This window comes from Scyliorhinus torazame, chromosome 19, assembly GCF_047496885.1.
Source record: "Scyliorhinus torazame isolate Kashiwa2021f chromosome 19, sScyTor2.1, whole genome shotgun sequence".
Lineage (NCBI taxonomy): Eukaryota > Metazoa > Chordata > Chondrichthyes > Carcharhiniformes > Scyliorhinidae > Scyliorhinus > Scyliorhinus torazame.
Window position 1 is genome coordinate 104375904 of NC_092725.1, and position 25442 is coordinate 104401345.

At 49.0% G+C, this 25442-nt stretch overlaps 1 protein-coding gene across 1 annotated transcript in view; it reads right to left on the reverse strand.

The window, feature by feature from the left end:
* Window positions 1-25442, reverse strand: part of glt8d2 (glycosyltransferase 8 domain containing 2) — a 93362-nt gene that overhangs the window by 3264 nt on the left and 64656 nt on the right. The window contains exons 7-9 of the mRNA XM_072484980.1: window positions 22445-22557; window positions 22090-22256; window positions 5248-5360 (exon numbers count right to left, since the gene is read on the reverse strand). Of these exons, the coding sequence (XP_072341081.1) occupies window positions 5248-5360; window positions 22090-22256; window positions 22445-22557 (393 nt within the window). The remainder of the gene's footprint in view (window positions 1-5247; window positions 5361-22089; window positions 22257-22444; window positions 22558-25442) is intronic.

The window sequence follows — 25442 nt, forward strand, 5'->3', positions numbered from 1 at the left end:
TGGAGTGTTTCTCAGACTTTGATTAATTTTTCACTATAACATTAAGTCTTGTGCTGTGAGTAAATACACCTGGTATTTAAATCTTATTTTGTAGGTAAAGTTGTGAAGATTGGAGCACCCTTTTTATTTTCTCGCTAATAACTCAGAACGAGCGAACTATGGTGGAATGTAAAACAATTTTTAGAAAGCGTAATGTCTGCGTACACTGACATCATTTTATTACACTAAGAATCAGATAGATTAAAAGAACAACAGTTCCAAAACAACCCATTGTAATGTTTTGCACAGTTCATTGTTCTTAGGCAGAATTATATTTTGTCTCCTGCTCCATGTCTCTAACTTAGTCATCAATGGGCAGCACAGTGGTTAGCATTGCTGCCTACGGCACTGAGGACCGGGGTTCGAATCCCGGCCCTGGGTCATGTCTGTGTGGAGTTTGCACATTCTCCCCGTGTCTGCGTGGGTTTCACCCCCACAACCCAAAGATGTGCAGGATAGGCAGATTGGCCACACTAAATTGCACCTTAATTGGAAAAAATAATTGGGTACTCTAAATTTTTTAAAAACTTAGTCATCAATTGCCAACGTGCAACATTATCAAAAGCTTTCTGAAAATCCAAGGATAGAATATATACTGTATTCTCCTTTTGACTATGTTAGTAGTGTCAAAAGGAAGTCTTGTTAATTTAACTTGTTTCCCTTTCTTGATTACTTTTTAACAATTCATGCTTTTCCACGTGTTCATCTACAGACCACGTCAACTTTTTTTAAGCACTCTTGCCTGAGCCAGAATATTTCCAATTTAACCCTCCCTCCTGGACTTCACATAGTTGAGGCTAGCACTTCATTGCAGCACTGAAAGTGTAAACAAGGATCAGGAGTCAAACATTCGGCCCACCGAGCCTGCTCTGCCATTTTAAAAAGGGGAAATGGTCTGTTGTTTTTGAAATGAGATGTTGAATCAATTCTCTATGTATGTTGCCTCCCTGGTGCCAGGGTCCAGGATGTCTCCGAACGGGTAGAGGGAATCCTGAAGGGGGAGGGCAAACAGGCAGAGGTCGTTGTACATATTGGTACTAACGACATAGGCAGGAAGGGGCATGAGGTCCTGCAGCAGGAGTTCAGGGAGCTAGGCAGAAAGTTAAAAGACAGGACCTCGAGGGTTGTAATCTCGGGATTACTCCCTGTGCCACGTGCCAGTGAGGCTAGAAATAGGAAGATAGAGCAGACAAACGCGTGGCTAAACAGCTGGTGTAGGAGGGAGGGTTTCCGTTATCTGGACCACTGGGAGCTCTTCCGGGCAGGTGTGACCTGTATAAGATGGACGGGTTGCATCTAAACCGGAGAGGCATAAATATCCTGGCCGCGAGGTTTGCTAGTGTCACACGGGAGGGTTTAAACTAGTATGGCAGGGGGGTGGGCACGGGAGCAATAGGTCAGAAGGTGAGAGCATTGAGGGAGAACTAGGGAATAGGGACAGTGTGGCTCTGAGGCAGAGCAGACGGGGAGAAGTTGCTGAACACAGCGGGTCTGGTGGCCTGAAGTGCATATGTTTTAATGCAAGGAGCATTACGGGTAAGGCAGATGAACTTAGAGCTTGGATTACTACTTGGAACTATGATGTTGTTGCCATTACAGAGACCTGGTTGAGGGAAGGGCAGGATTGGCAGCTAAACGTTCCAGGATTTAGATGTTTCAGGCGGGATAGAGGGGGATGTAAAAGGGGAGGCGGAGTTGCGCTACTTGTTCGGGAGAATATCACAGCTATACTGCGAGAGGACACCTCAGAGGGCAGTGAGGCTATATGGGTAGAGATCAGGAATAAGAAGGGTGCAGTCACAATGTTGGGGGTATACTACAGGCCTCCCAACAGCCAGCGGGAGATAGAGGAGCAGATAGGTAGACAGATTTTGGAAAAGAGTAAAAACAACAGGGTTGTGGTGATGGGAGACTTCAACTTCCCCAATATTGACTGGGACTCACTTAGTGCCAGGGGCTTAGACGGGGCGGAGTTTGTAAGGAGCATCCAGGAGGGCTTCTTAAAACAATATGTAAACAGTCCAACTAGGGAAGGGGCGGTACTGGACCTGGTATTGGGGAATGAGCCCGGCCAGGTGGTAGATGTTTCAGTAGGGGAGCATTTCGGTAACAGTGACCACAATTCAGTAAGTTTTAAAGTACTGGTGGACAAGGATAAGAGTGGTCCGAGGATGAATGTGCTAAATTGGGGGAAGGCTAATTATAACAATATTAGGCGGGAACTGAAGAACATAGATTGGGGGCGGATGTTTGAGGACAAATCAACATCTGACATGTGGGAGGCTTTCAAGTGTCAGTTGAAAGGAATACAGGACAGGCATGTTCCTGTGAGGAAGAAAGATAAATACGGCAATTTTCGGGAACCTTGGATGACGAGTGATATTGTAGGCCTCGTCAAAAAGAAAAAGGAGGCATTTGTCAGGGCTAAAAGGCTGGGAACAGACGAAGCCTATGTGGCATATAAGGAAAGTAGGAAGGAACTTAAGCAAGGAGTCAGGAGGGCTAGAAGGGGTCATGAAAAGTCATTGGCAAATAGGGTTAAGGAAAATCCCAAGGCTTTTTACACGTACATAAAAAGCAAGAGGGTAGCCAGGGAAAGGGTTGGCCCACTGAAGGATAGGCAAGGGAATCTATGTGTGGAGCCAGAGGAAATGGGCGAGGTACTAAATGAATACTTTGCATCAGTATTCACCAAAGAGAAGGAATTGGTAGATGTTGAGTCTGGAGAAGGGGGTGTAGATAGCCTGGGTCACATTGTGATCCAAAAAGACGAGGTGTTGGGTGTCTTAAAAATATTAAGGTAGATAAGTCCCCAGGGCCTGATGGGATCTACCCCAGAATACTGAAGGAGGCTGGAGAGGAAATTGCTGAGGCCTTGACAGAAATCTTTGGATCCTCGCTGTCTTCAGGGGATGTCCCGGAGGACTGGAGAATAGCCAATGTTGTTCCTCTGTTTAAGAAGGGTAGCAAGGATAATCCCGGGAACTACAGGCCGGTGAGCCTTACTTCAGTGGTAGGGAAATTACTGGAGAGAATTCTTCGAGACAGGATCTACTCCCATTTGGAAGCAAATGGACGTATTAGTGAGAGGCAGCACGGTTTTGTGAAGGGGAGGTCGTGTCTCACTAACTTGATAGAGTTTTTCGAGGAGGTCACTAAGATGATTGATGCAGGTAGGGCAGTAGATGTTGTCTATATGGACTTCAGTAAGGCCTTTGACAAGGTCCCTCATGGTAGACTAGTACAAAAGGTGAAGTCACACGGGATCAGGGGTGAACTGGCAAGGTGGATACAGAACTGGCTAGGCCATAGAAGGCAGAGGGTAGCAATGGAGGGATGCTTTTCTAATTGGAGGGCTGTGACCAGTGGTGTTCCACAGGGATCAGTGTTGGGACCTTTGCTGTTTGTAGTATATATAAATGATTTGGAGGAAAATGTAACTGGTCTGATTAGTAAGTTTGCAGACGACACAAAGGTTGGTGGAATTGCGGATAGCGATGAGGACTGTCTGAGGATACAGCAGGATTTAGATTGTCTGGAGACTTGGGCGGAGAGATGGCAGATGGAGTTTAATCCGGACAAATGTGAGGTAATGCATTTTGGAAGGGCTAATGCAGGTAGGGAATATACAGTGAATGGTAGAACCCTCAAGAGTATTGAAAGTCAAAGAGACCTAGGAGTACAAGTCCACAGGTCATTGAAAGGGGCAACACAGGTGGAGAAGGTAGTCAAGAAGGCATACGGCATGCTTGCCTTCATTGGCCGGGGCATTGAGTATAAGAATTGGCAAGTCATGTTGCAGCTGTATAGAACCTTAGTTAGGCCACACTTGGAGTATAGTGTTCAATTCTGGTCGCCACACTACCAGAAGGATGTGGAGGCTTTAGAGAGGGTGCAGAAGAGATTTACCAGAATGTTGCCTGGTATGGAGGGCATAAGCTATGAGGAACGATTGAATAAACTCGGTTTGTTCTCACTGGAACGAAGGAGGTTGAGGGGCGACCTGATAGAGGTATACAAAATTATGAGGGGCATAGACAGAGTGGATAGTCAGAGGCTTTTCCCCAGGGTAGAGGGGTCAATTACTAGGGGGCATAGGTTTAAGGTGAGAGGGGCAAGGTTTAGAGTAGATGTACGAGGCAAGTTTTTTACGCAGAGGGTAGTGGGTGCCTGGAACTCACTACCGGAGGAGGTAGTGGAAGCAGGGACGATAGGGACATTTAAGGGGCATCTTGACAAATATATGAATAGGATGGGAATAGAAGGATACAGACCCAGGAAGTGTAGAAGATTGTAGTTTAGTCGGGCAGTATGGTCGGCACGGGCTTGGAGGGCCGAAGGGCCTGTTCCTGTGCTGTACATTTCTTTGTTCTTTGTTCTAGGTGGATATAAAAATAGACCATGGCACTATCTGAACAAAAAGGAAGGAGTTGCCCAGCACTCCACCATAATGAACTAACTGATTACTAATTTGATGTGTATAGGACTTGGCTTTGAAAATTAGCTGCCGCTTTTGTCTGCAAAATAACAGTCACTGCACTTCAAAGTTCATGCATTAGCTGTGCAGAGCTTTGGGATGCCCAGAGGACAAGAAAGTTGTTCTATAACTGAAAGTTTCTTTATATGTACCTAGAATGTTACTGAAAAGACTTGGCTAACGCAAGAAAGCTGTGAGAGAGATTTGGTATGCAATTTAAAATTATCGTGTGTTCTTGGCTGTATACAGTCTGCCATATTCTGCAAAACTACTGTACAACTGTCAATTGCAGATTTCCATTGCATGTTTTGATTATAAAGGGTGTGATTGAGTGGGAAATCTATTCCATGAATATATCAGTTAAACAGGCGCATTGTCAATTTTTGTCTTTGTTGTTTGGTCAGGCATCTGGTGGAACAGAGTGGTATCCTTTTAGTGAACCCGTCCAATTTGTATTCAATTGATTAGGACGGGATAAAAGCCAGGTGGGTTGAGTAAGGGGTGGACAATCCACTCCACTGGCCGAGGCAGTGAAGACAATCTCAATGCCATTATCTTAAAAGAACGACAAGAGCTACAAGAGTATTTTATGCTATTCCAATTTGAGTTAAATAGTTAAGAGTTCCAGAGTTACATCCAGTGATAAAAAAACTCAACTACTCAGTAAAATGTCCTTTTCATCTTCATTAGTATCTTTAAAAAAACTGACCAGAGCAAGGGTAGACTCTTACCAAGGTGCCGAATATGCCATAATGGGTTCAATAAAGAGTGTTTATTGTAAAATACGATTAACATAGGAGGGGTCACTACTCCTTCAGCGAGTGCACTGCTGTACAGGTTCTCCCTGTAAAAGAATAGAAACCCAGATGAGTGAGTTAGAATACCATACAGACGGCACTCATATACCAGTAAGAGATACAAAACCTAGTTCTGACAACAATAGTACAAGAATACACCAATAAGTATCGCAAACCTAGTTTGCAAAATAGAAGATACATCACGGCAAGTGTTAATCAATAAAATTCTCATCCAATGGTTCAAATCCCTGTGTGGCCTCGCCCATCCTTATCATTGTAACTCCCTCAACAACCAAGAAGGACAAGGGCAGTAAATGTATGAGAACATCACCACCTGCAAGTTCCCCTCCAAGCCCCACACCATCCTGACTTTGGCCTTTATTGCAAAGGGGTTGGAGTTTTAAAATAGGGAGGTTTTGTTGCAATTGTACAGGGTGTTGGTGAGGCCTCACCTGGAATACTGCATACAGTTTTGGTCCCCTTACCTAAGAAGGGCTTTAGTAACATTGGAGGCGGTCCAAAGGAAAAACACCAGGCTAATTTGTTGGATGAGAGGGTTGTCCTATCAAGAAAAATGAAATTGTCTGGGCCTGTATTCCTTGGAGTTTAGAAGAGTAAGGGGCGACCTTATTCAAATATATAAAATCCTGAGGGGGCTTGACAGAGTAGATGGTGAGATATTTTGACTAGTTGGAGTCTCAAACAAGGGGACATAGCTACAAGATAAAGGGACGATCATTTAAAACTGAGATATGCAGAAATTTCTTCTCGCAGAAGGTGTGAATCTCTGGAACGCTGCCCCAGAGGGTGTGGAATTGATAATATGGAAAGATGTGTCATTTGAAACATGAAAGTCTGGCAATATCTGGTCTGAGAGAAACATGAGAGGATACAGGGAAAGATCCCACGAAGGGTTAACAGCAGCTGCAAAGAGCAGGATTGTAAAATGCAGATAGCCTTGGCCAAGCAAGTTTAGCAAACAAAACAAAACAGGATTTTTGTATGAAGCTAAAAACAATGGCTCACACCTTCATTGAAAGTAACTATCTTAGTAAGCATTTGGAAAAGCATGGATGAGGGTTTCAGTTGAATTAGATGACGAATGTTTAAAACAGGCAGGTCTTTCAAGTCATTACCAAGTGGATTTTAGCATACAGCTAAAAGCAATGATTCACATCTTCATTGAAGTAAAATCAGCAGATAGAAAAGAATGACTAGGGAGGCAAATATATAGGTGTGAAATTCTGCTAACACCAAGTAAATTAAAGAAAACTGGAGACTATCAGTCTACGAGAAACATAATTTAAAGCCAAAATCAAAGTCAAAATTATGAGCTGGGGACACAATTGGAAAATAAAACTAGAGAAATGACGAACCAAAATTCACACCCCTATTGAAACCAAAGCATTTTTGAATATCACAAAGGAACTTTGAACATCACAAAGGAAACAATATAATCAGAGACCTGAGAGATGAAGTCATGTCAAAATGAATACTTAGTCGTGTTAGAAAAATTCAGATTAAAGGTACCTTTTACAATCCAAGTGAAATAAAAGTTACTTTACAATAAAGTCATAAAAACTTAATAACTGTTAGAAAGAGAATATAAACCCATAGACCAGAGCAGGAACTACCAGAACTCAGAGAGAAGCAGAGAAGGAACAAGAGAAGCAAGCAGAGTCAGCTTACAGTCAGCTCGGTCATGGGAGGGGCAGAGCCAAGTAGCCGAGCTAAAACAGCTAATACATCTAAGGAAGACCTGAATTTAAAGAGGAGGCAGAGTCAGCTCAGAGATAGCCAGCAGAGCCAGCTCTCACAGCTTGGGAAAGATAGGACATAGTAACCAAGCTCACCAGCGAATACATCTAAAGAAGACCAGATTTTAAAAAGAAGATTGATTGTCAAGTTGGGCCTGAAGGTCCCTTCAACTAACCAGAAGGATCCAGAAGCAAGATCTTTTTACTTTTCTGTAAAGACAGTAATTGCAGCTTTTAAAAGAAAGAATATAATAATAAAATAACTTAATTTAACCTGAAACAGTGGTTATTCCAACGCCTTGCATTGCGGGACCCAGGATTGATGCTACTAAGTGGTAAGTAGATGAAATCTTCTGTGAAGGTATGGGTTATACCGGGGGATAACTTGAAAACATAGTATGACCTGAATAGCACCCACCGAAGCCTGCATAGGAGTCAGGGAGTGAGAATCCCTGTTCACCATTTAGAATGTCGGCCCTTTTTGGTACAGGGGGACTTCTAAGGATAGTGGTGAGTTTTCAACAACCGGTGGTGGAGGCTAGATCATTATAAGTATTTAAAGTGGAGGTGGATAAATATTTGATAGATTGAGGAATAGAGGGCTATGGGGAAATGGCACAAAAAGGAGTAGAGGCCGGCATTGATCAGCCATGAAAGGCGGGGCAATCTTGTGTGTTCTTGAGTTTTAGCAACCAGAGGCCACTTTTAAGGAAAATATATTTTTGAATTTAGTTTTAACTGGAAGCCAGAGTAGAAGGAGCTTAGCAGTGAGAGAGGAAACATCTCTCGCAGCTTTGCTAGAAGAAAAGGCATACAATGGAGTAAGCGGCAAATCCAGAAATCTAAAGAACAGCCAGTTAAGGAAACTAGAGAAATTGAGAGCATGAAGTTAAAGCAACAGAGGGGTACATTTTCCCACCGCATTGTGCCCGGCGCCGATCCAGGCACGTCAGGTGAATTTTGGGACAGGCCCAAATCGAGATTCGCACCAAACACAAACCATTTTTCAATACTGCTTTGGGCCATCAGGGGGGTTGGGTTGTTTGGGAAGGCTGGAGGGGTCCAGGTCATGTGTTGCCCCTGGGCCAGGCTGGGGGGGGGGGGGGGCTTTGCATCTGTGTGGCCTTCCAGCCATCCTTAAATATTGTGGAGATCCATAACAGGGGCAACCAAGGCCGACGTCTGTCTGTCCTGTCAAACTCTCTCAGGACAGAGCCCTGCTGCAGCGTCTCTCATGAAATTTAATTCCATCCACTTTGACTGTGTGCAGCCTCTAGCTTTACAGCTTCGATATCGGGGATAGGTGCGAATGTGGAGTTGAGGTTGAAAATAGGGAGTGAGGTTGCAACCAGATCAGCCATGATCTTACTGAAAGGCGGAGCAGGCTCAAGCAGCTGAGTGGCCTACTCCTGCTCCTAATTTGCATGTTCGTATGTAAGACTATTCAGAGGAAGCTGCTTTTGTCAGTGATTTAACTCTCAAAACTGCTGGGGAATTTGTCACATTTATGGAGCTTGCAACTAGAGAAGCTTCACAGATAGAGGCTGGAGCGAAGATCGACCTCAAGGAACAAAGACTGCAAAGGTGCAACCACATCACCATTGTACACAGGTTGGACACTCAGTGGGGACTACATGCAAGAACTGTGGCAAGAAGGGCCACAATGCCACGGCATTGGGCACAGGACACATCTCCGACACCAAGAAGACGCAAGGAACAAAAACACAGTTAAACAATCTCGTTGTGTCTACGAATTAGTGGGTGAAGCTTAAGATCACTCAAAAGACAGAGCAACTGGACTTCCGGTGGCGGCGATGAGTGAGTGAGCCGCACATTCGGTGGCTCTCACTCCGGCGGGATTTGAGGACCTGGTTCCCCGGTTTTGCGGGACTGTAGAGCGCTGGAAAGACGACCACAGAGGTGCTGAGGAACGGGCAGAGCTGCATGGAACCGAGGGAGAGCAGAAAGCAGCGAAAACGGGAGAGTAAGGGACAAAGGCAAAGTGCAGTGGAAGCTGACCCGGGAGCAAAGATGGCGGACCTACGGACCTCGGACCCGGTAATCCAGCAGGCGCTGGAAAACATGCTGCAGGTGGTAAAAAGCAGTTTTGAGTCGTTGAAGCGGGATAACTTGGACCCACTTCAGAAGGCAGTGGATCAGTTGAACCAGAGATTGGATGCACAGGACGAAAAAGTTAAGGAGCTGGGAGAGGCGGTGGAGGAGCAGGCGGACACGCAGCCAATTGCTGCACGAGAAGTCGCGAGACAGAGAAGACTGCTGGACAGAGTCGAGGAGCTGGAAAATAGGGCCCGCAGACAAAATCTGAGGATCATCGGCCTCCCGGAGGGGGCGGAGGGAACCGATGCCACAGCGTTTGTGGCTGACCTGTTGATGCAGCTGATGGGGGCTGAAGCCTTTCCGCGACCGCCGGAGCTGGAGGGGGCACACAGAGTACAGGCGAGACAGGAACGTCCGGGGGGGGCGCCCGTCCAATGGTGATCAGGTTCCACAGGTTTGTGGAGAAGGGGCGAGTGTTGCAGTGGGCAAAGAGCGCTAAGAGCAGCACGTGGAATAACAGCGTTCTTCGCATTTATCAGGACCTAAGCCAGGAGGTGGCCAGGCATCGAGCAGCCTTTAAACAAGTTAAGGAGGTGCTATTTAAAAAGCACATGAAGTTTGGTCTGCTCTTCCCGGCTCGTCTTTGGGTTACGCATCAGGGCCAACACCACTACTTCTCCGAACCCGAAGAAGTGATGGACTTCGCGAGGGATCAGGGGCTGGTCCCGAATAAAAGACCCATGGTCACAAGCTAGGGTCCGAGAGTTATGGTTTGGGGGGATGCCTACTGTGCCTGGACTGTCGGTCGACTGTTTACTGCATTAAAGGTGCCATGTGTTGTATTTTGTGGGCAGCTTTTGCCTACGCGGGGGGGGGGAGGGGGAGGGGCTACTTTCTACTCGCATGTTCTTTTCCTTTTTTGTTGCTTTTCTCGTTTTTCTGCTGCGGTGGGTGCCTTTTATCGTGTTCGCTGGGGGTGCTGGAGCCTTCATTGTAACGTAAGGGTGGCCGGTCAGCAATGGGGATTAAAGATGTTGGTTGAGGGTTTTCGTTTTTTATGTCTATGGTTTTTATGTTTGGTATTGGGTGGGTGATGTATGGGTACGTGGTTACTGTGTTGTCATTGTATTAATGCTCAGAAAGGGACGTGGGTTAACACTTTTCTGTGTACACAGCTGGAACTGCATTGTACCTGGAGCAGCCTCACGGTGCTGTTTGATGTTTCCAGCTTGTTTGATCTTTCCCATTTTAGTGAGGCTACTCCAGTGGGTCGGAGTGGGGGATGGTGTGTTGATGAGTGGGGAGATGAGGCCGGGGAAACAATGGGAGTGAGACAAGTGGGCGCCGGAGGGATGAGTCACCGGGCTAGCAGATTGGCTAGTCAAGGGAGTCAGGTGGGGGGGGTGAATACAGCCAGTAGATGGCAGGGGTGGGGCTATCAGGAGATGTTGCTAGGGGGGGAAGGGGGGGAAGTTATTCTGCTGACGTGGGAGGGGTCTGAAGAAGGTAATGGAGAGGAGGTCAGGGGTGGTGGCGGCCAAGAGGCGAGCCAAGAGCGGCGCGGCGCATGGGCCGGGGGCGGGCCCAAGAAAGGTTATCGTTGACCGGCGTTGTGTGGGGGTGGTGTGCCCCCCAACCAGGCTGATCACCTGGAATGGCAGAGGACTAAACGGGCCAGTTAAAAGGGCACGTGTGTTCGCGCACTTGTGGGCTCTAAAGGCGGACGTAATTATGTTGCAGGAGACACATTTGAAAGTGTCGGACTACCAAGGCTAAGGAAAGGCTGGATCAGCCAGGTCTTCCACTCAGGCTTGGATTCTAAGTCCAGGGGGGGTAGCAATTATGATCAATAAGCGATTCAATTTGAGGCGGAGGGCGTAATCGCAGACGGCTGGGGCAGATTCCTTATGGTAAGGGGCAAGTTGGAGGGAGGAGAGTGGTGCTGGTGAACATATATGCTCCGAACTGGGACGACGCTGACTTTATTAAAAGAGTGCTGGGGAAGATCCCAGATCTAGACTCACGTAAGTTGATGATTGGGGGGGGGGGACTTTAATACGGTCCTTGAACTGTTGCTAGACCGCTCATGTCCCAGAACGGGTAGGCTCCCAGCAATGGCAAGGGAGCTGAAAGGGTTCATGGAGCAAATGGGGGCAGTGGACCCATGGAGAGCCGGACAGCCGACGGGAAGGGGCTACTCGTTCTACTCGCATGTTCATAAAGTATACTCTAGGATTGATTTCTTTATCTTGAGCAGGGACTGTGGGGGAGGTAAAGAATACGGAATACACGGCAATCGCTATCTCGGACTATGCCCCACATTGGGTGGACCTGCAGGTTGGTGGGGCGAATTACCAACGCCCGCAATGGAAGTTAGACGTAGGATTGCTGTCGGAGGAGGGGCTATGTGAGTGACTGCGGAAGTGTATGCAAAATTACTTGCAGGTGAACGATACGGGGAGGTTCAGCAGAGACCCTGTGGGAGGCGCTGAAGGCAGTAGTGAGGGGGGAGCTGATCTCAATTCGGGCTCACAGGGACAGGACGGACAGAGCAGAAATGGATAGATTGGTTAAGGAGATTCACCGGATAGACGAGGAGCATGCGGGGCCCTCGGGGGAGGACCTACTCAGGGAGAGACAGAGACTGCAGGCGGAACTGGGAGTGCTACCCACGAGTAGAGCCGTGGAACAGCTTAGGAAAGCAAGGGGTGTGGTGTATGAGCATGGGGAGAAGGCCAGCAGATTGCTAGTGCAGCAACTCAGGAAGAGGGAGGCGGCCAGAGAAATAAGTAGGGTGGTGAACGGGGAGGGGGCAGAGTGGAGGACCCGTCAGGACTGAATAAGGTGTTTCGGGACTTTTATAGTAAGCTCTACATTTCAGAGCTCCCGGAGGAGCCGGAGAAGATGAAACGGTTCCTGGACGGATTAACCTTCCCAAAAGTAGGCGGGGGACTAGTGGACGGACTAGGGGCCCCGATTAGAGCGGAGGACGTACTGGGGGGCCTAAAGGTCATGCAGTCGGGGAAAGCCCTGGGGCCGGATGGATACCCAGTAGAGTTTTAAAAGAAGTTCTCGGAAATAGTGGGACCGGTCCTGACTAGGGTTTTTAATGATTTGAGGGACAGAGGGACCTTGCCGCCGCCGATGTTGCAGGCTACCATCTCGCTGATATTGAAGCGGGACAAGGACCCGGAATCCTGCGGGTCATACAGGCCGATCTCCCTGATCAATGTAGATGCCAAGCTCCTGGCCAAGGTCCTGGCGATTAGAATTGAGGACTGCGTACCGGAGATGATTGGGGATGATCAGACAGGGTTTGTGAAAGGCAGGCAGCTGATAGTTAGCTTGAGAAGATTGCTTAGTGTGATCATGATGCCCCCGACGGGCAAGGAGGTGGTGGTGGTGGTGGCAATGGATGCTGAGAAGGCCTTCGACCGGGTGGAGTGGGGCTATTTGTGGGACATACTCGGACGGTTCGTGTTCAGGGAGAGACTGGTTAATTGGGTCAGACTATTGTACCAGGCCCCAAAAGCTAGCGTAAGGATGAACAGGATAATGTCAGATTATTTCAGGCTACATCGCGGGACCAGGCAGGGGTGCCCACTCTCCCCGTTGCTGTTCGCGCTGGCCATAGAACCGTAAGCGATTGAGAGCTGCAAAGGGGTGGAAGGGAATTACTAGGGGGGGGGCGTGGAGCACAGGGTTTCTCTCTATGCGGATGACCTGCTCCTGTACGTGTCGGACCCACTGGCCGGGATGGAAAACATACTGGAAATATTGAGGAAGTTCGGCCGGTTCTCAGGGTACAAATTAAATATGGCCAAGAGTGAGATGTTTGTGGTGCAGGCAAGGGGCCAGGAGAATAGGTTGAAGGAGCTGCCATTTAGGCTGGTTGGGGAAAGTTTCCGGTACTTGGGGATACAGGTGGCACGAGACTGGGGCAGGCTGCATAAGTTAAATTTGACTAGGGTGGTGGAACAAATGAAGAGGGAGTTTCGGAGATGGGATGCACTCCCGCTGTCACTTGCGGGGAGGGTGCAGACGGTAAAGATGACAATCCTCCCTAGATTCCTGTTCATCTTCCAGTGTCTCCCGATCTTTATCCCACAGTCCTTCTTCAAATCGACTGGCAAAATCATCATGAGCTTTGTCTGGGCGGGAAAATCCCCGAGGGTGAGGAAGGCGATGCTTGAAAGGAGCCGCAGCGAGGGGGGACTGGCATTGCCGAGCCTGATCAACTACTACTGGGCGGCTAACATAGCCATGATAAGGAAGTGGATGATGGGCACGGGGTGTATCTGGGAGCGGGTGGAGGCGGCTTTGTGCAGGGGCACCAGTTTGGCAGCCCTGGTCACGGCTCCCCTACTGCTTGCGCCGGCCAGGTACTCCACCAGCCCGGTAGTGGGGGCGGCCCTGCGGATTTGGGGCCAGTGGAGAAAGCATGCAGAGGAGGTGGGGGCATCGGTCGGGGCTCCAATTTGTGATAACCATCGATTCGCCCACGGGAACATGGATGGAGGGTTTCGAGCATGGCGGCGGGTGGGGGTGAGGAGGGTGGGTGATATGTTCCTGGAGGGGAACTTTGCGAGTTTGAGGGATTTGGAGGAGAAAGCTGGGCTGGAAAGAATGAAAATGAAACGAAATGAAAATCACTTATTGTCACGAGTAGGCTTCAATGAAGTTACTGTGAAAAGCCCCTAGTCGCCACATTCCGGCGCCTGTTCGGGGAGGCTGGTACGGGAATCGAACCGTGTTGCTGGTCTGCCTTGGTCTGCAATAAAAGCCAGTGATTTAGCCCAGTGTGCTAAACCAGCCCCTGCCTGTGCGGAATCTGCACATTCTCCCCGTGCACCCCCAGCGATCGCTACTAGATAGGTGTTCCAGACTATCGACTCGTACCAGCCTTTTTGAATCCCGCAGGCCAGACCCAATTCGATAGATCATTCGTTTCCCTGACCTGGTGGGCCATCACCAAAGTTAAGTATCGGCCTTTAGTGGTAGGTAATAGACTAGAAGTAGGATTATTGTATAAGTATTTATTGCTGTATATAATAAATGATCGTTGATTTAACTTTTACTAAGCGGTGTGCTGCATTATTAATCATTACTTGAGCTTGAACCACGTGGTGGTATCAGAAAGATACCTGCCGACTCGTGAGCAAAGGTGACAGAATTAGAGCTAATAAAACTAAGGCTAATAAGAGCAACAAGTCCCAGACGGAGGAGCTGAAATTCAAATGGGAGGAGGAACTTGGTGGGGAGATGGAGGCTGGGGTATGGGCAGAAGCCCTGAGTAGGGTAAACCGCAACGTGTGCCAGGCTTGGCCTGATTCAGTTTAAGGTCGTTCACCGGGCTCACATGACGGTGGCTTGGATGAGCAAATTCTTTGGGGTAGAGGACAAGTGCGCTAGATGCGCGGGAGGACCAGCGAACCATGTTCACATGTTTTGGGCATGCCCTAAGCTTAGGGGGTACTGGGAGGGATTTGTGGATGTCATGTCCCGGATGCTGAGAACAAGGGTGGTGATGAGTCCAGAGGTGGCAATTTTTGGGGTTTCGGGAGTCCAGGGGGAGAAAGAGGCCGATGTTCTGGCCTTTGCTTCCCTGATAGCCCGGTGACGAATACTGCTGGCATAGCGGGACTCAAAACCCCCGAAGACCGGACTATGGCTGTCGGACATGTCAAATTTTCTGGGTATGGAAAAAATCAAGTTCGCCTTGAGTGGATCTGTTTTGGGGTTCACCCGAAGGTGGCAACCATTCATCAACTTCTTCGCAGGAGAGTGAGCGTCAGCGGGGGTGGGGTGAGTTTAGGGTAGAGTAGGATGGATAAAGAGGCGGGGAGTGTAGGTGGGAGAGGAGCGGGTATGTGCATTAGGGTTTGGTTGAAATGTTGGTTTTCTGTTGATGTTTGCATATTTCTGTAATCTGTAACTGTTTACAATGCCAAAAAATACTTCAATAAAATTGTTTGTTAAAATGCGAAGAGACAGAGCAACTGAGCTTCTGTAATTGCTAAAGCTAGGTGTCTTGTCAATGCAGGGCATATTCCATGTTTTGGGGCATATTCAAAACTTGACGGTCATAAAGTTAAATGATATGGGTGTAGCAGTATTCATAGAATCATAGAATTTGCAATGCAGAAGGAAGCCATTTGACCCATCGAGTCTGCACCGGCTCTTGGAAAGAGCACCTCACTTAAGTCCACTTAAGCTCCACCCTATCCCCTTAAACCAGCAACCCCACCCAACCTTTTTTAAAAAATATATATTTTATTGAAATTTTTTTTCCAAACAACAATTTTTCCCCTCTTACAAAGCAAACGTAACAGTAAAGATTTTTTTTTAACAATACACAAATAACTAAACCCCATAATCTCTTGACATAGACTAAACTAAACCCCCCCCCCCCCCGCCCTCCCCCCCTCCCCCCCCCCCCCCTCCCCCTGGGTTGCTGCTGCTGGTCATCTGTCTTCCCTCTAACGTTCCCCTAGGTAGTCGAGAAATGGCTGCCACCGCCTGGTGAACCCTTGAGCCGATCCTCTCAGGGCAAACTTTATCTGCTCCAATTTAATGAACCCCGCCATATCATTTACCCAGGCCTCCAGTCCGGGGGGTTTCGCCTCCTTCCACATGAGTAGGATCCTGCGCCGGGCTACTAGGGATGCAAAGGCCACAACGTCGGCCTCTTTCGCCTCCTGCACTCCCGGCTCATCCGCAACTCCAAATAGAGCTAACCCCCAGCCTGGTTTGACCCGGGCCTTCACCACCTTCAAAATCACTCCCGTCACTCCCTTCCAATACCCTTCCAGTGCCGGGCACACCCAAAACATATGTGCGTGGTTTGCCGGGCTCCCGCCACACCTCCCACATTTGTCCTCCACTCCAAAGAACCTGCTCAATCTTGCTCCCGTTATGTGCGCTCTATGTAGCACCTTAAATTGAATCAGGCCAAGCCTGGCGCATGAGGAAGAGGAATTTACCCTACTTAGGGCATCAGCCCACATACCCTCCTCTATCTCCTCCCCTAATTCTTCTTCCCACTTTCCTTTTAGTTCGCCCACCGACTCCTCCCCCTCTTCCCTCATCTCTCGGTATATCTCTGACACCTTGCCCTCTCCGACCCACACCCCTGAAAGCACTCTGTCCTGAATCCCCTGTGTCGGGAGCAATGGAAATTCCCTCACCTGTTGTCTAGTAAACGCCCTCACCTACATATATCTCAAGAAGTTTCCCCGGGGCAACTTATACTTTTCCGCCAGTGCTCCCAAGCTCGCAAAGGTCCCATCTATAAATAAATCTCCCACCCTCCTAATTCCCAACTGGTGCCAGCTCTGAAATCCTCCATCCATTCTTCCTGGGGCGAACCTATGGTTGTTCCTAATTGGGGACCCCACCAGGGCACCCCGCACCCCTCTCTGTCGCCTCCATTGTCCCCAGATATTCAATGTTGCCGCCACCACCGGGTTTGTGGTAAACTTTTTTGGCGAGAACGGTAGCGGCGCCGTCACCAGCGCCTCTAAACTCATCCCTTTACAGGACTTTCTCTCCAGTCTTTTCCACGCCGCTCCCTCACCCTCCATCATCCATTTACGTATCATTGCCATATTGGCGGCCCAATAGTAATCGCCCAAGTTCGGTAGTGCCAATCCTCCTATGTCCCTACTACGCTGAAGGAACCCCCGCCTCACTCTCGGAACTTTCCCTGCCCACACGAAGCTCGTGATGCTCCTGTCTATTTTATTAAAAAAGGTCTTAGTGATTAGTATAGGGAGACATTGAAATACAAATAAGAACCTCGGGAGGACCATCATCTTAATTGCTTGCACCCTGCCTGTCAGCAACAGAGGCTGCATGTCCCACCTCTTGAAGTCCTCCTCCATTTGTTCTACCAGCTGTGTCAGATTAAGTCTGTGCAAGGTTCCCCAGCTCCTAGCGATCTGAATCCCCAGGTATCGGAAGTTTCTTTCCACTTTCTTTAGAGGCAGGCCTTCTATCTCTCTACTCTGGTCCCCTGGATGTAGCACAAATAATTCACTCTTCCCCATGTTTAGCCTATACCCCGAGAAATCCCCGAACTCCCTCAACATTCGCATAACCTCTATCATCCCCCCCGCTGGGTCCGACACGTATAACAATAGGTCATCTGCGTATAACGAGACTCGGTGTTCTTCTCCCCCTCTAATCACCCCTCTCCATTTCCTGGAGTCTCTCAACGCCATGGCCAGAGGTTCAATTGCCAACGCGAACAACAATGGAGACAGCGGGCATCCCTGTCTTGTTCCCCTATATAGTCGGAAATACTCCGATCTATGTCGCCCCGTGACTACCCTTGCCGTTGGTGCCCCATAAAGAAGTCTAACCCAGCTAATAAACCCGTTCCCGAACCCAAACCTCCTTAACACTTCCCATAAATACTCCCACTCCACCCTATCAAATGCCTTCTCTGCATCCATTGCCGCCACTATCTCTGCCTCCCCCTCCACTGGGGGCATCATCATCACCCCTAATAGTCGTTGCACGTCCACGTTCAATAATGAAATAGGTCTATAGGACCCGCACTGCAACGGATCTTTGTCCCTCTTCAAAATTAGCGATATCGTCGCCTCCGACATCGTCGGGGGTAAAGTCCCTCCTTCCCTGGCCTCATTGAACGTCCTCACCATCAACGGGGCCAACAAGTCCACATATTTTCTGTAATATTCCACCGGGAACCCGTCTGGTCCCAGAGCCTTCCCTGCTTGCATGCTTCCCAGTCCCTTAATAACCTCGTCCACCCCAATCGGTGCCCCCAGGCCTGCCACCTCCTGCTTCTCCACTTTCGGGAACCTCAATTGGTCCAGGAACTGCCGCATCCCCTCCTCTCCCTCTGGGGGTTGAGACCTATACAGTCCCTCATAGAAGGTCTTGAACACCTCATTTATCTTTCCTGCTCTTCGCACCGTGTCTCCCTTTTCGTCTCTAATTCCTCCTATCTCACTCGCTGCTGTCCTCTTTCGCAATTGATGAGCCAACAGGCGACTAGCCTTTTCCCCATATTCATACCTCCTCCCCTGTGCCTTCCTCCACAGTACCTCCGCCTTTCTGGTGGTCAGAAGGTCAAACTCTGTCTGGAGTCGTCTCCTCTCCCTGTACAGTCCCTCCTCCGGGGTCTCTGCAAATTCCCTCTCCACCCTTAAAATCTCCCCCAGTAATCTTTCCCTTTCCTTGGCCTCTGTTTTCCTTTTGTGGGCCCCAATGGAGATCAGCTCTCCTCTGACCACCGCTTTTAGTGCTTCCCATACCACTCCCACAGGGACCTCGCCGTCGTCATTGACCTCCAGGTATCTCTCAATACACCCCCGCACTCTTGCACACACTCCCTCATCCGCCATCAATCCCACATCTAATCACCAGAGTGCTCTCTGCTCCCTTTCCTCTCCTAATTCCAGGTCCACCCAATGTGGGGCATGGTCCGAAACCGCTATGGCTGAATACTCAGCTTCTTCCACCCTAGAGATCAATGACCTTCCCAAAACAAAAAAATCTATCCGGGAGTACACTTTATGGACATGGGAGAAGAAGGAGAACTCCCTAGCCCGAGGTCTAAGAAATCGCCATGGATCCACTCCCCCCATTTGGTCCATAAACCCCTTAAGTACCTTGGCCGCTGCCAGCCTTCTTCCGGTCCTTGAGCTGGATCTATCTAGCCCCGGGTCCAGCACAGTATTAAAGTCCCCTCCTAAAATCAAGTTTCCAACCTCCAGGTCCGGTATACGTCCCAGCATCCATCTCATAAATCCCGCGTCGTCCCAGTTTGGGGCATACACATTAACCAACACGACCCCCATTCCCTCCAGCCTGCCACTCACCATTACATATCTACCTCCGTTATCTGCTACGATGTTCTTTGCTTCAAATGCTACCCGTTTCCCCACCAAAATGGCCACCCCTCTGTTCTTTGCGTCTAGTCCTGAGTGGAACACCTGTCCCACCCATCCTTTCCTTAACCTAACTTGGTCCGCCACCTTTAGGTGCGTCTCTTGGAGCATAACCCCGTCTGCCCTTAGTCCTTTCAAATGCGCGAGCACTCGGGCCCTTTTTTATCGGTCCGTTCAGGCCTATCACGTTCCACGTGATCAGCCTCACTAGGGGGCTACCTGGCCCCCTCCCGTGTCGACTAGCCATTACCTTCTCTCGGCCAGTCCCATATCCCGCCTCCGCGCTCCCGCTCGCTCCCCCAGCGTCGCATACCATCCCCGTCCACCCACTCTTTAGCCATTTCCTTTTGGATTTCCACAGCAGCAACCCAGTTGTCCCCCCCCCCCCCCCACCCCCGCTAGATCTCTTTCTAGCGTGATTGCTCCCCCCATATTACTTCCGTAAGTCAGCTGACTTCAACTGACCCTGGCTACTCCTGCTCACTCCTCGACCCTCCCGTGTGGGGAACTCCCATCCACCTTGTGCCTGTCTTCCCGCCATATTCTTTCTGGCGCGGGAACATCCCTTTACCTGACCCGCCTCTTATGGCGCAGCTCCCTTTCCCCTCCCCCTCCCCTTCCCCATTCTCCAACTATGTCCCGTCTTTCCCCCCTCACCGGCGCCCACATTTCCCAATGTCTCCCCCCTTCCCAATTTACTTCTCAATTAATTTCAACCATAACATTAACAATAACATTTCCTGCGGCATCAGTCCCTCAGTTCCGATCCAATTTCTCCTCTTTGATAAAGGTCCATGCTTCCTCCGCCGTCTCGAAATAATGGTGTCTCTCCTGATACGTGACCCATAGACTTGCCGGCTGCAGCATCCCGAACTTCACCTTCCTTTTATGCAACACCTCTTTGGCTCGGTTAAAGCTCGCCCTCCTTCTCGCCACCTCCGCACTCCAATCCTGGTACACCCGTACCACTGCATTCTCCCATCTGCTACTCCGCACCTTTTTAGCCCATCTCAGGACCTCTTCTCTTTCCTTAAGGCGGTGAAATCGCACGATTCATGCCCTGGGTGGTTCTCCCGCTTTTGGTCTTCTCGCCGGGATCCGATGTGCCCACTCCACCTCCAAGGGGCCCGTAGGGGCCTCAGCACCCATCAGTGAGCTCAGCATCGTACTTGCATAAGCTCCACAGTCCACTCCTTCCACACCCTCAGGGAGACCCAGTATCCGAAGGTTCTTCCTTCGTGCTCCGTTTTCTAGGGCCTCGATCCTTTCAGTACACTTTTTATGAAGTGCCTTGTGCGTCTGTGTCTTAACCGCCAGGCCCAGGATCTCGTCCTCATTATCTGTCACCTTCTGCTCCACCACGCGGAGCTCTGTCTCCTGGGTCTTTTGTGTCTCCTTGAGCCCCTCAATTGCCTGTAGCATCGGGGTCAGCACCTCCCTCTTCAGCAGCTCCACGCACCGTCTCAAAAATTCATCCTGCTCAGGCCCCCATGTCACCTGCGCTTTCTCCGCCGCCATCTTGTGCTTCTCCCTTTCTGACCCTTTGGTCGACGATTCCTCGTGCTGCAGCCGCCGCCGCCGGTTTTTTCCTCCTTCGTTGGGGGGGGGGGGGGGGGGGGGACTCCCTTCTCACTCACCCCACACCGGGTTGCGTCGTCAAAAAATTTCCCGTTGGGGCTCTTAAAAGGGCCCGAAGGTCCGTCGGAGCTGGAGCCGCCGAAACGTGCGGCTAGCAAGGCATCACCACAACCGGAAGTCTAACCCCACCCAACCTAAGGGTAATTTAGCCCGGCCAATCCACCTAACCTGCACATCTTTGGACTGTGGGAGGAAACCGGAGCACCCGGAGGAAACCCACGCAGACACGGGGAGAACGTGCAGATTCTGCACAGGCAGTGACCCAAGACGGGAATCGAACCTGGGACCCTGGAGCTGTGAAGTAACTGTGCTAACCACTGGGCTACCGTGCTGCCCTGTATTGTTAATATCTGAAATAATTTATTATCAAAAGCTGAAGCATCTTCTTTTAAAACACCAAATGTAATCCTGAGGACTTACATTGAACAGGTCGTACTATTAAAAGGATCCATTATGTGAAAGTAGAAGCAAATGGACAGATGGTGAAGTTCCTCTTCACGTTGTCCATGGAAACTTCCCTGTTCTATTTGGCAGAGCATGATTGGCAATATTAGGCTTAACTGGGATACAGTCAATCAATTAGTTGATTCAAAGAACAACTTCTGAAGAAGTACTAGAAGATATTCAAAGATTCGCGAGGCTCTATGGCTGGAGTTGAAGTACACCTAAAATGTCTCACACCCAAAGGGGCTTCCACTGGAATAGATGCAGAAAGCAGGGCAGAAGTTATGATTTGAAAATGGGGACTCAATTTCATTTGTGTACCCTAATTCAATTAACCCCAACCCTAGCCCTGAAATTTACTTGTCCTCAGAAAACACGACTGTGAATCTGCTGACATTGTTCACTAGGGCAGGAGGGGCCCTTTTACTGAAGAGAATCATAGAATCATAGAATTTACAGTGCAGAAGGAGGCCATTCGGCCCATCGAGTCTGCACCGGCTCTTGGAAAGAGCACCCTATCCAAGGTCTACACCTCCACCCTATCCCCATAACCCAGTAACCCCACCCAACACTAAGGGCAATTTTGGACACTAAGGGCAATTTATCATGGCCAATCCACCTAACCTGCACATCTTTGGACTGTGGGAGGAAACTGGAGCACCCGGAGGAAACCCAAGCACACACTGGGAGGATGTGCAGACTCTGCACAGACAGTGACCCAAGTCGGAATCGAACCTGGGACCCTGGAGCTGTGAAGCAATTATGCTATCCACAATGCTACCGTGCTGCCCCTGGGTGCCCTTGTACACCAGTTGCTGGAAGTAAGCATGTAGGTGCAATAGGTATTGATGTTCCTTCTCGAAAACATGCAATGCTTTGGCCTCAAATGCTTATTGTGGCAGAGAATATCAAGACATTTATTTAAAGGTATGAATATATGAGAAAAGCGCATAACTTACTCTACATTGGTAACTAGCCATTTTTCCAATTGCTTGGTAACCCGTTGTCGTTTCCATTCTGTAACGTTTGCAACAAACACGCCAACATTAAAGGAACACGTCATGGGATTTATCCCCAGCCCTCTGACTGTTGCCTTCCGGTAGTCCAAATGTCCCATGTATGTAGTCTGGAAAGATAATGGGTCAAAGTTTTGCTGCATTTCTTTATAGAATAAATTTGGCAGGGGGAAGGGTGTGTGGGTGCTGAATCTTTCATTGATAAAAGCAATGCAAGTTAAATGAATAATGGCACATTTTCTTCACAGGTGCATGCTTTGTTACCAACAAACAGCTTAGGCCAAGTTACGGAAGTTACCTGCATTCCCATACTCCTAACCATCTCGTGAGTTGAGGTCAGATCACAATCCATTGAGAAGGCGGCAGCGTGGCCAGGGTTCAGGGCAGTATCATATAAGTCCTGGATATCACCTGTGGTTAGAACCGGTCCAAATTCAGATAACAAGATGTGGCTACAACAAGAAATTCAGCAGTTTAACAATAACATGTTTGTCAATTACTGTTACGTGAGAGCAGGGCAAACAGGAAGCAGATAATTAGAGAAACCAAATTACAAAATAGCATGGTCAAAATTCCCCACAATCTTAGCAGAACTTTGATTGAAAAGTATATGGAAATGGTATTGAAATGTTTAAGCAATAATCAGCCATCTCGAAATCCATCCAATCAGAGTGGAAGCAAGTCATTGTCAATCCCGAGGGATGTGCCTCTAGTTTCAAATGTGGAATACGTCAAGTAAATCTGGAAGGGTTGTAGTGGTAATGTCACTGGACTAGTAATCCAGAGACCCAGATTGTTGCTCTGGGGCCATGGGTTCAAATCCCACCATGGCAGCTGGTGGAATTTTAATTCAATTAATAAACCTGGAATTAAAAGTAACGATAACCACAACAGCTGCCTGTGATTGTTATAAAATCCCACCTGGTTCGCTAATGTCCTTTAGGGAAGGAAATCTGCTGTCTTTACCTGGCCTGGCCTACATGTGACTCCAGATCCACAGCAATGTGGCTGACTCTTAACTTCCCCCTGAAATGACCGAGCAAGCCACTCAGTTCAAGGGCAATTAGGGGTGGGCAACAAATGCTGGGTATTTTTTTTTTAAACTTCAAATGTGAAATAAAAACAGAATTTGCTGGAAAAGCTCAGCAGGTCTGTAGCAGCAGCACCAACTTCTCGTTCTGAATAAGAGTCATATTGGAATCAAAATGTTAATTCTGGGCAGGCTTCTCTGGCCGCGCCCGCCGGGCCAACCCAAAATCCCGCACGAGGTCAATGGACTTCTCCATTGTCCGCGTCCCGCTAGTGCCGTTCTTGCGGCGGGCAGGCCGGAAGAACCCAGTCTTCTTTTTCTCTCTCCACGGGTGCTGCCAAGCCCATCTGAGTTTCTTCCAGCACGTCCTTCCCTTCTTGCAGATCTCCAATTTCCACAGTATTTTGCTTTTATTCAAAAGTGGATAGTTAGGAAGCCTTTCAGGATTATGTATGCACTGATTTCACACTTACTTGTAATATCAATTGGCACTCATGAAGAATTCCTCAGCCGATTGAGTCAATGAGTGCCAGCCCAATTATTGTGCTAATTGTCACAATGGAATGTCTTTTTGTTTTATAAATTTAGAGTATCCAATTATTTTTTTTCCCAATTAAGGGGGAATTTAGCATGGCCAATCCACCTAACCTGCACATCTTTGGGTTGTGGAGGTGAAACCCACGCAGACACAGGGAGAATGTGGAAACTCCACACAGACAGTGATCCAGAGCCGGGATTGAACCCGAGTCCTCAGCCCCATAGGCAGCAGTGCTAACCACTGCGCCACCGTGCCGCCCTCAATGGAATGTCTAATAGCGTTTTATTGAAGGGATACTGTGATGTTTTCACAACAGAGGACGGCTGTTCTTAGCGCTACATGTCCACACATCCACACACAGACCAGAAGCTGGGTCTCTCTCTCTCCAAAGTCCTTCTGCGGTTTAGAATACAGTCAACACAGTGCGTTGGACTGTGCACAAATGACCCCTGTAAACTGTTCTGGTCACTATTATAAGAATGGCTCTGAAGAAGGTGGAGTAGCAAAGTGCTTTGAAGCACGTTATTAGTACTCAGTAAGGTGTTCAGTGCCAGTGGTTTGTCAAGTGTATCTTACTCAAATAAGCTATTTTTTGAAGCTTAGATACTTTAGTGAAGAACATGAATTTGATAGGTATTGGACTATTCTGGGAACCTATTTAGCAGCATCGTTAACTTAAGCCTTGAGCCAGAAGGCTCTGCTAGAAGGGCAGCACGGTAGCATTGTGGATAGCACAATTGCTTCACAGCTCCAGGGTCCCAGGTTCGATTCCCGGCTTGGGTCACTGTCTGTGCGGAGTCTGCACGTTCCCCCCATGTGTGCGTCGGTTTCCTCCGGGTGCTCCGTTTTCCTCCCACACTCCAAAGATGTGCAGGTTAGGTGGATTGGCCATGCTAAATTGCCCATAGTGTCCAAAATTGCCTTTAGTGTTGGGTGGGGTTACTGGGTTATGGGGATAGGGTGGAGGTGTGGGCCTTGGCTAGGGTGCTCTTTCCAAGAGCCGGTGCAGACTCGATGGGCCGAATGGCCTCCTTTTGCACTGTAAATTCTATGAAAGGGATCAAAGCAAAGTGGGAGGAAGAGTTGGGAGAGGGTATGGAGGAGGGGTTCTGCTGTGAGGTACTCCGGAGGGTGAACACTTCCACCTCGTGTGCGAGGTTGGAGCTGATACAGCTGAAGGTGGTGTATAGAGTGCACCTTACAAGGGCGAGGATGAGCCGGCTCTTTGAGGGGGTAGAAGATGTGTGTGAATGTTGTGGGGCGGGGTGGGGCCGGGGGGTTTGGGGGGGGGGCACAAACCACGTTCATATGTTTTGGTCCTGTCCAAGGTTGAACGATTACTGAAGGAGGTGTTTAGGGTATTCTCTAAAGTGGTGCACGCGAAACTGGACCCAGGCCCTCGGGAGGCCATATTCGGGGTGTCGGACGAGCCGGGGTTGGAAACAGGCGCGGAGGCAGATGTTGTAGCCTTCGCCTCGTTGATCGCCCGAAGGTGGATCCTGTTAGGGTGGAGATCAACCTCTCCACCCTGTGCCCTGGCGTGGAGGTGGGACCTACTGGAATTCTTAACGCTTGAAAAGATCAAATTTGAACAGAGGGGAAGGATGGAGGGGTTCTACAATTCATGGGCGTTATTCATTATGCACTTTCGAGAATTAGGTCACATCAAACATTAGGGGGGGTTGGGGCTGGGAGAGTTAGGGGGAGGGGGACTGTATATGTTAATGG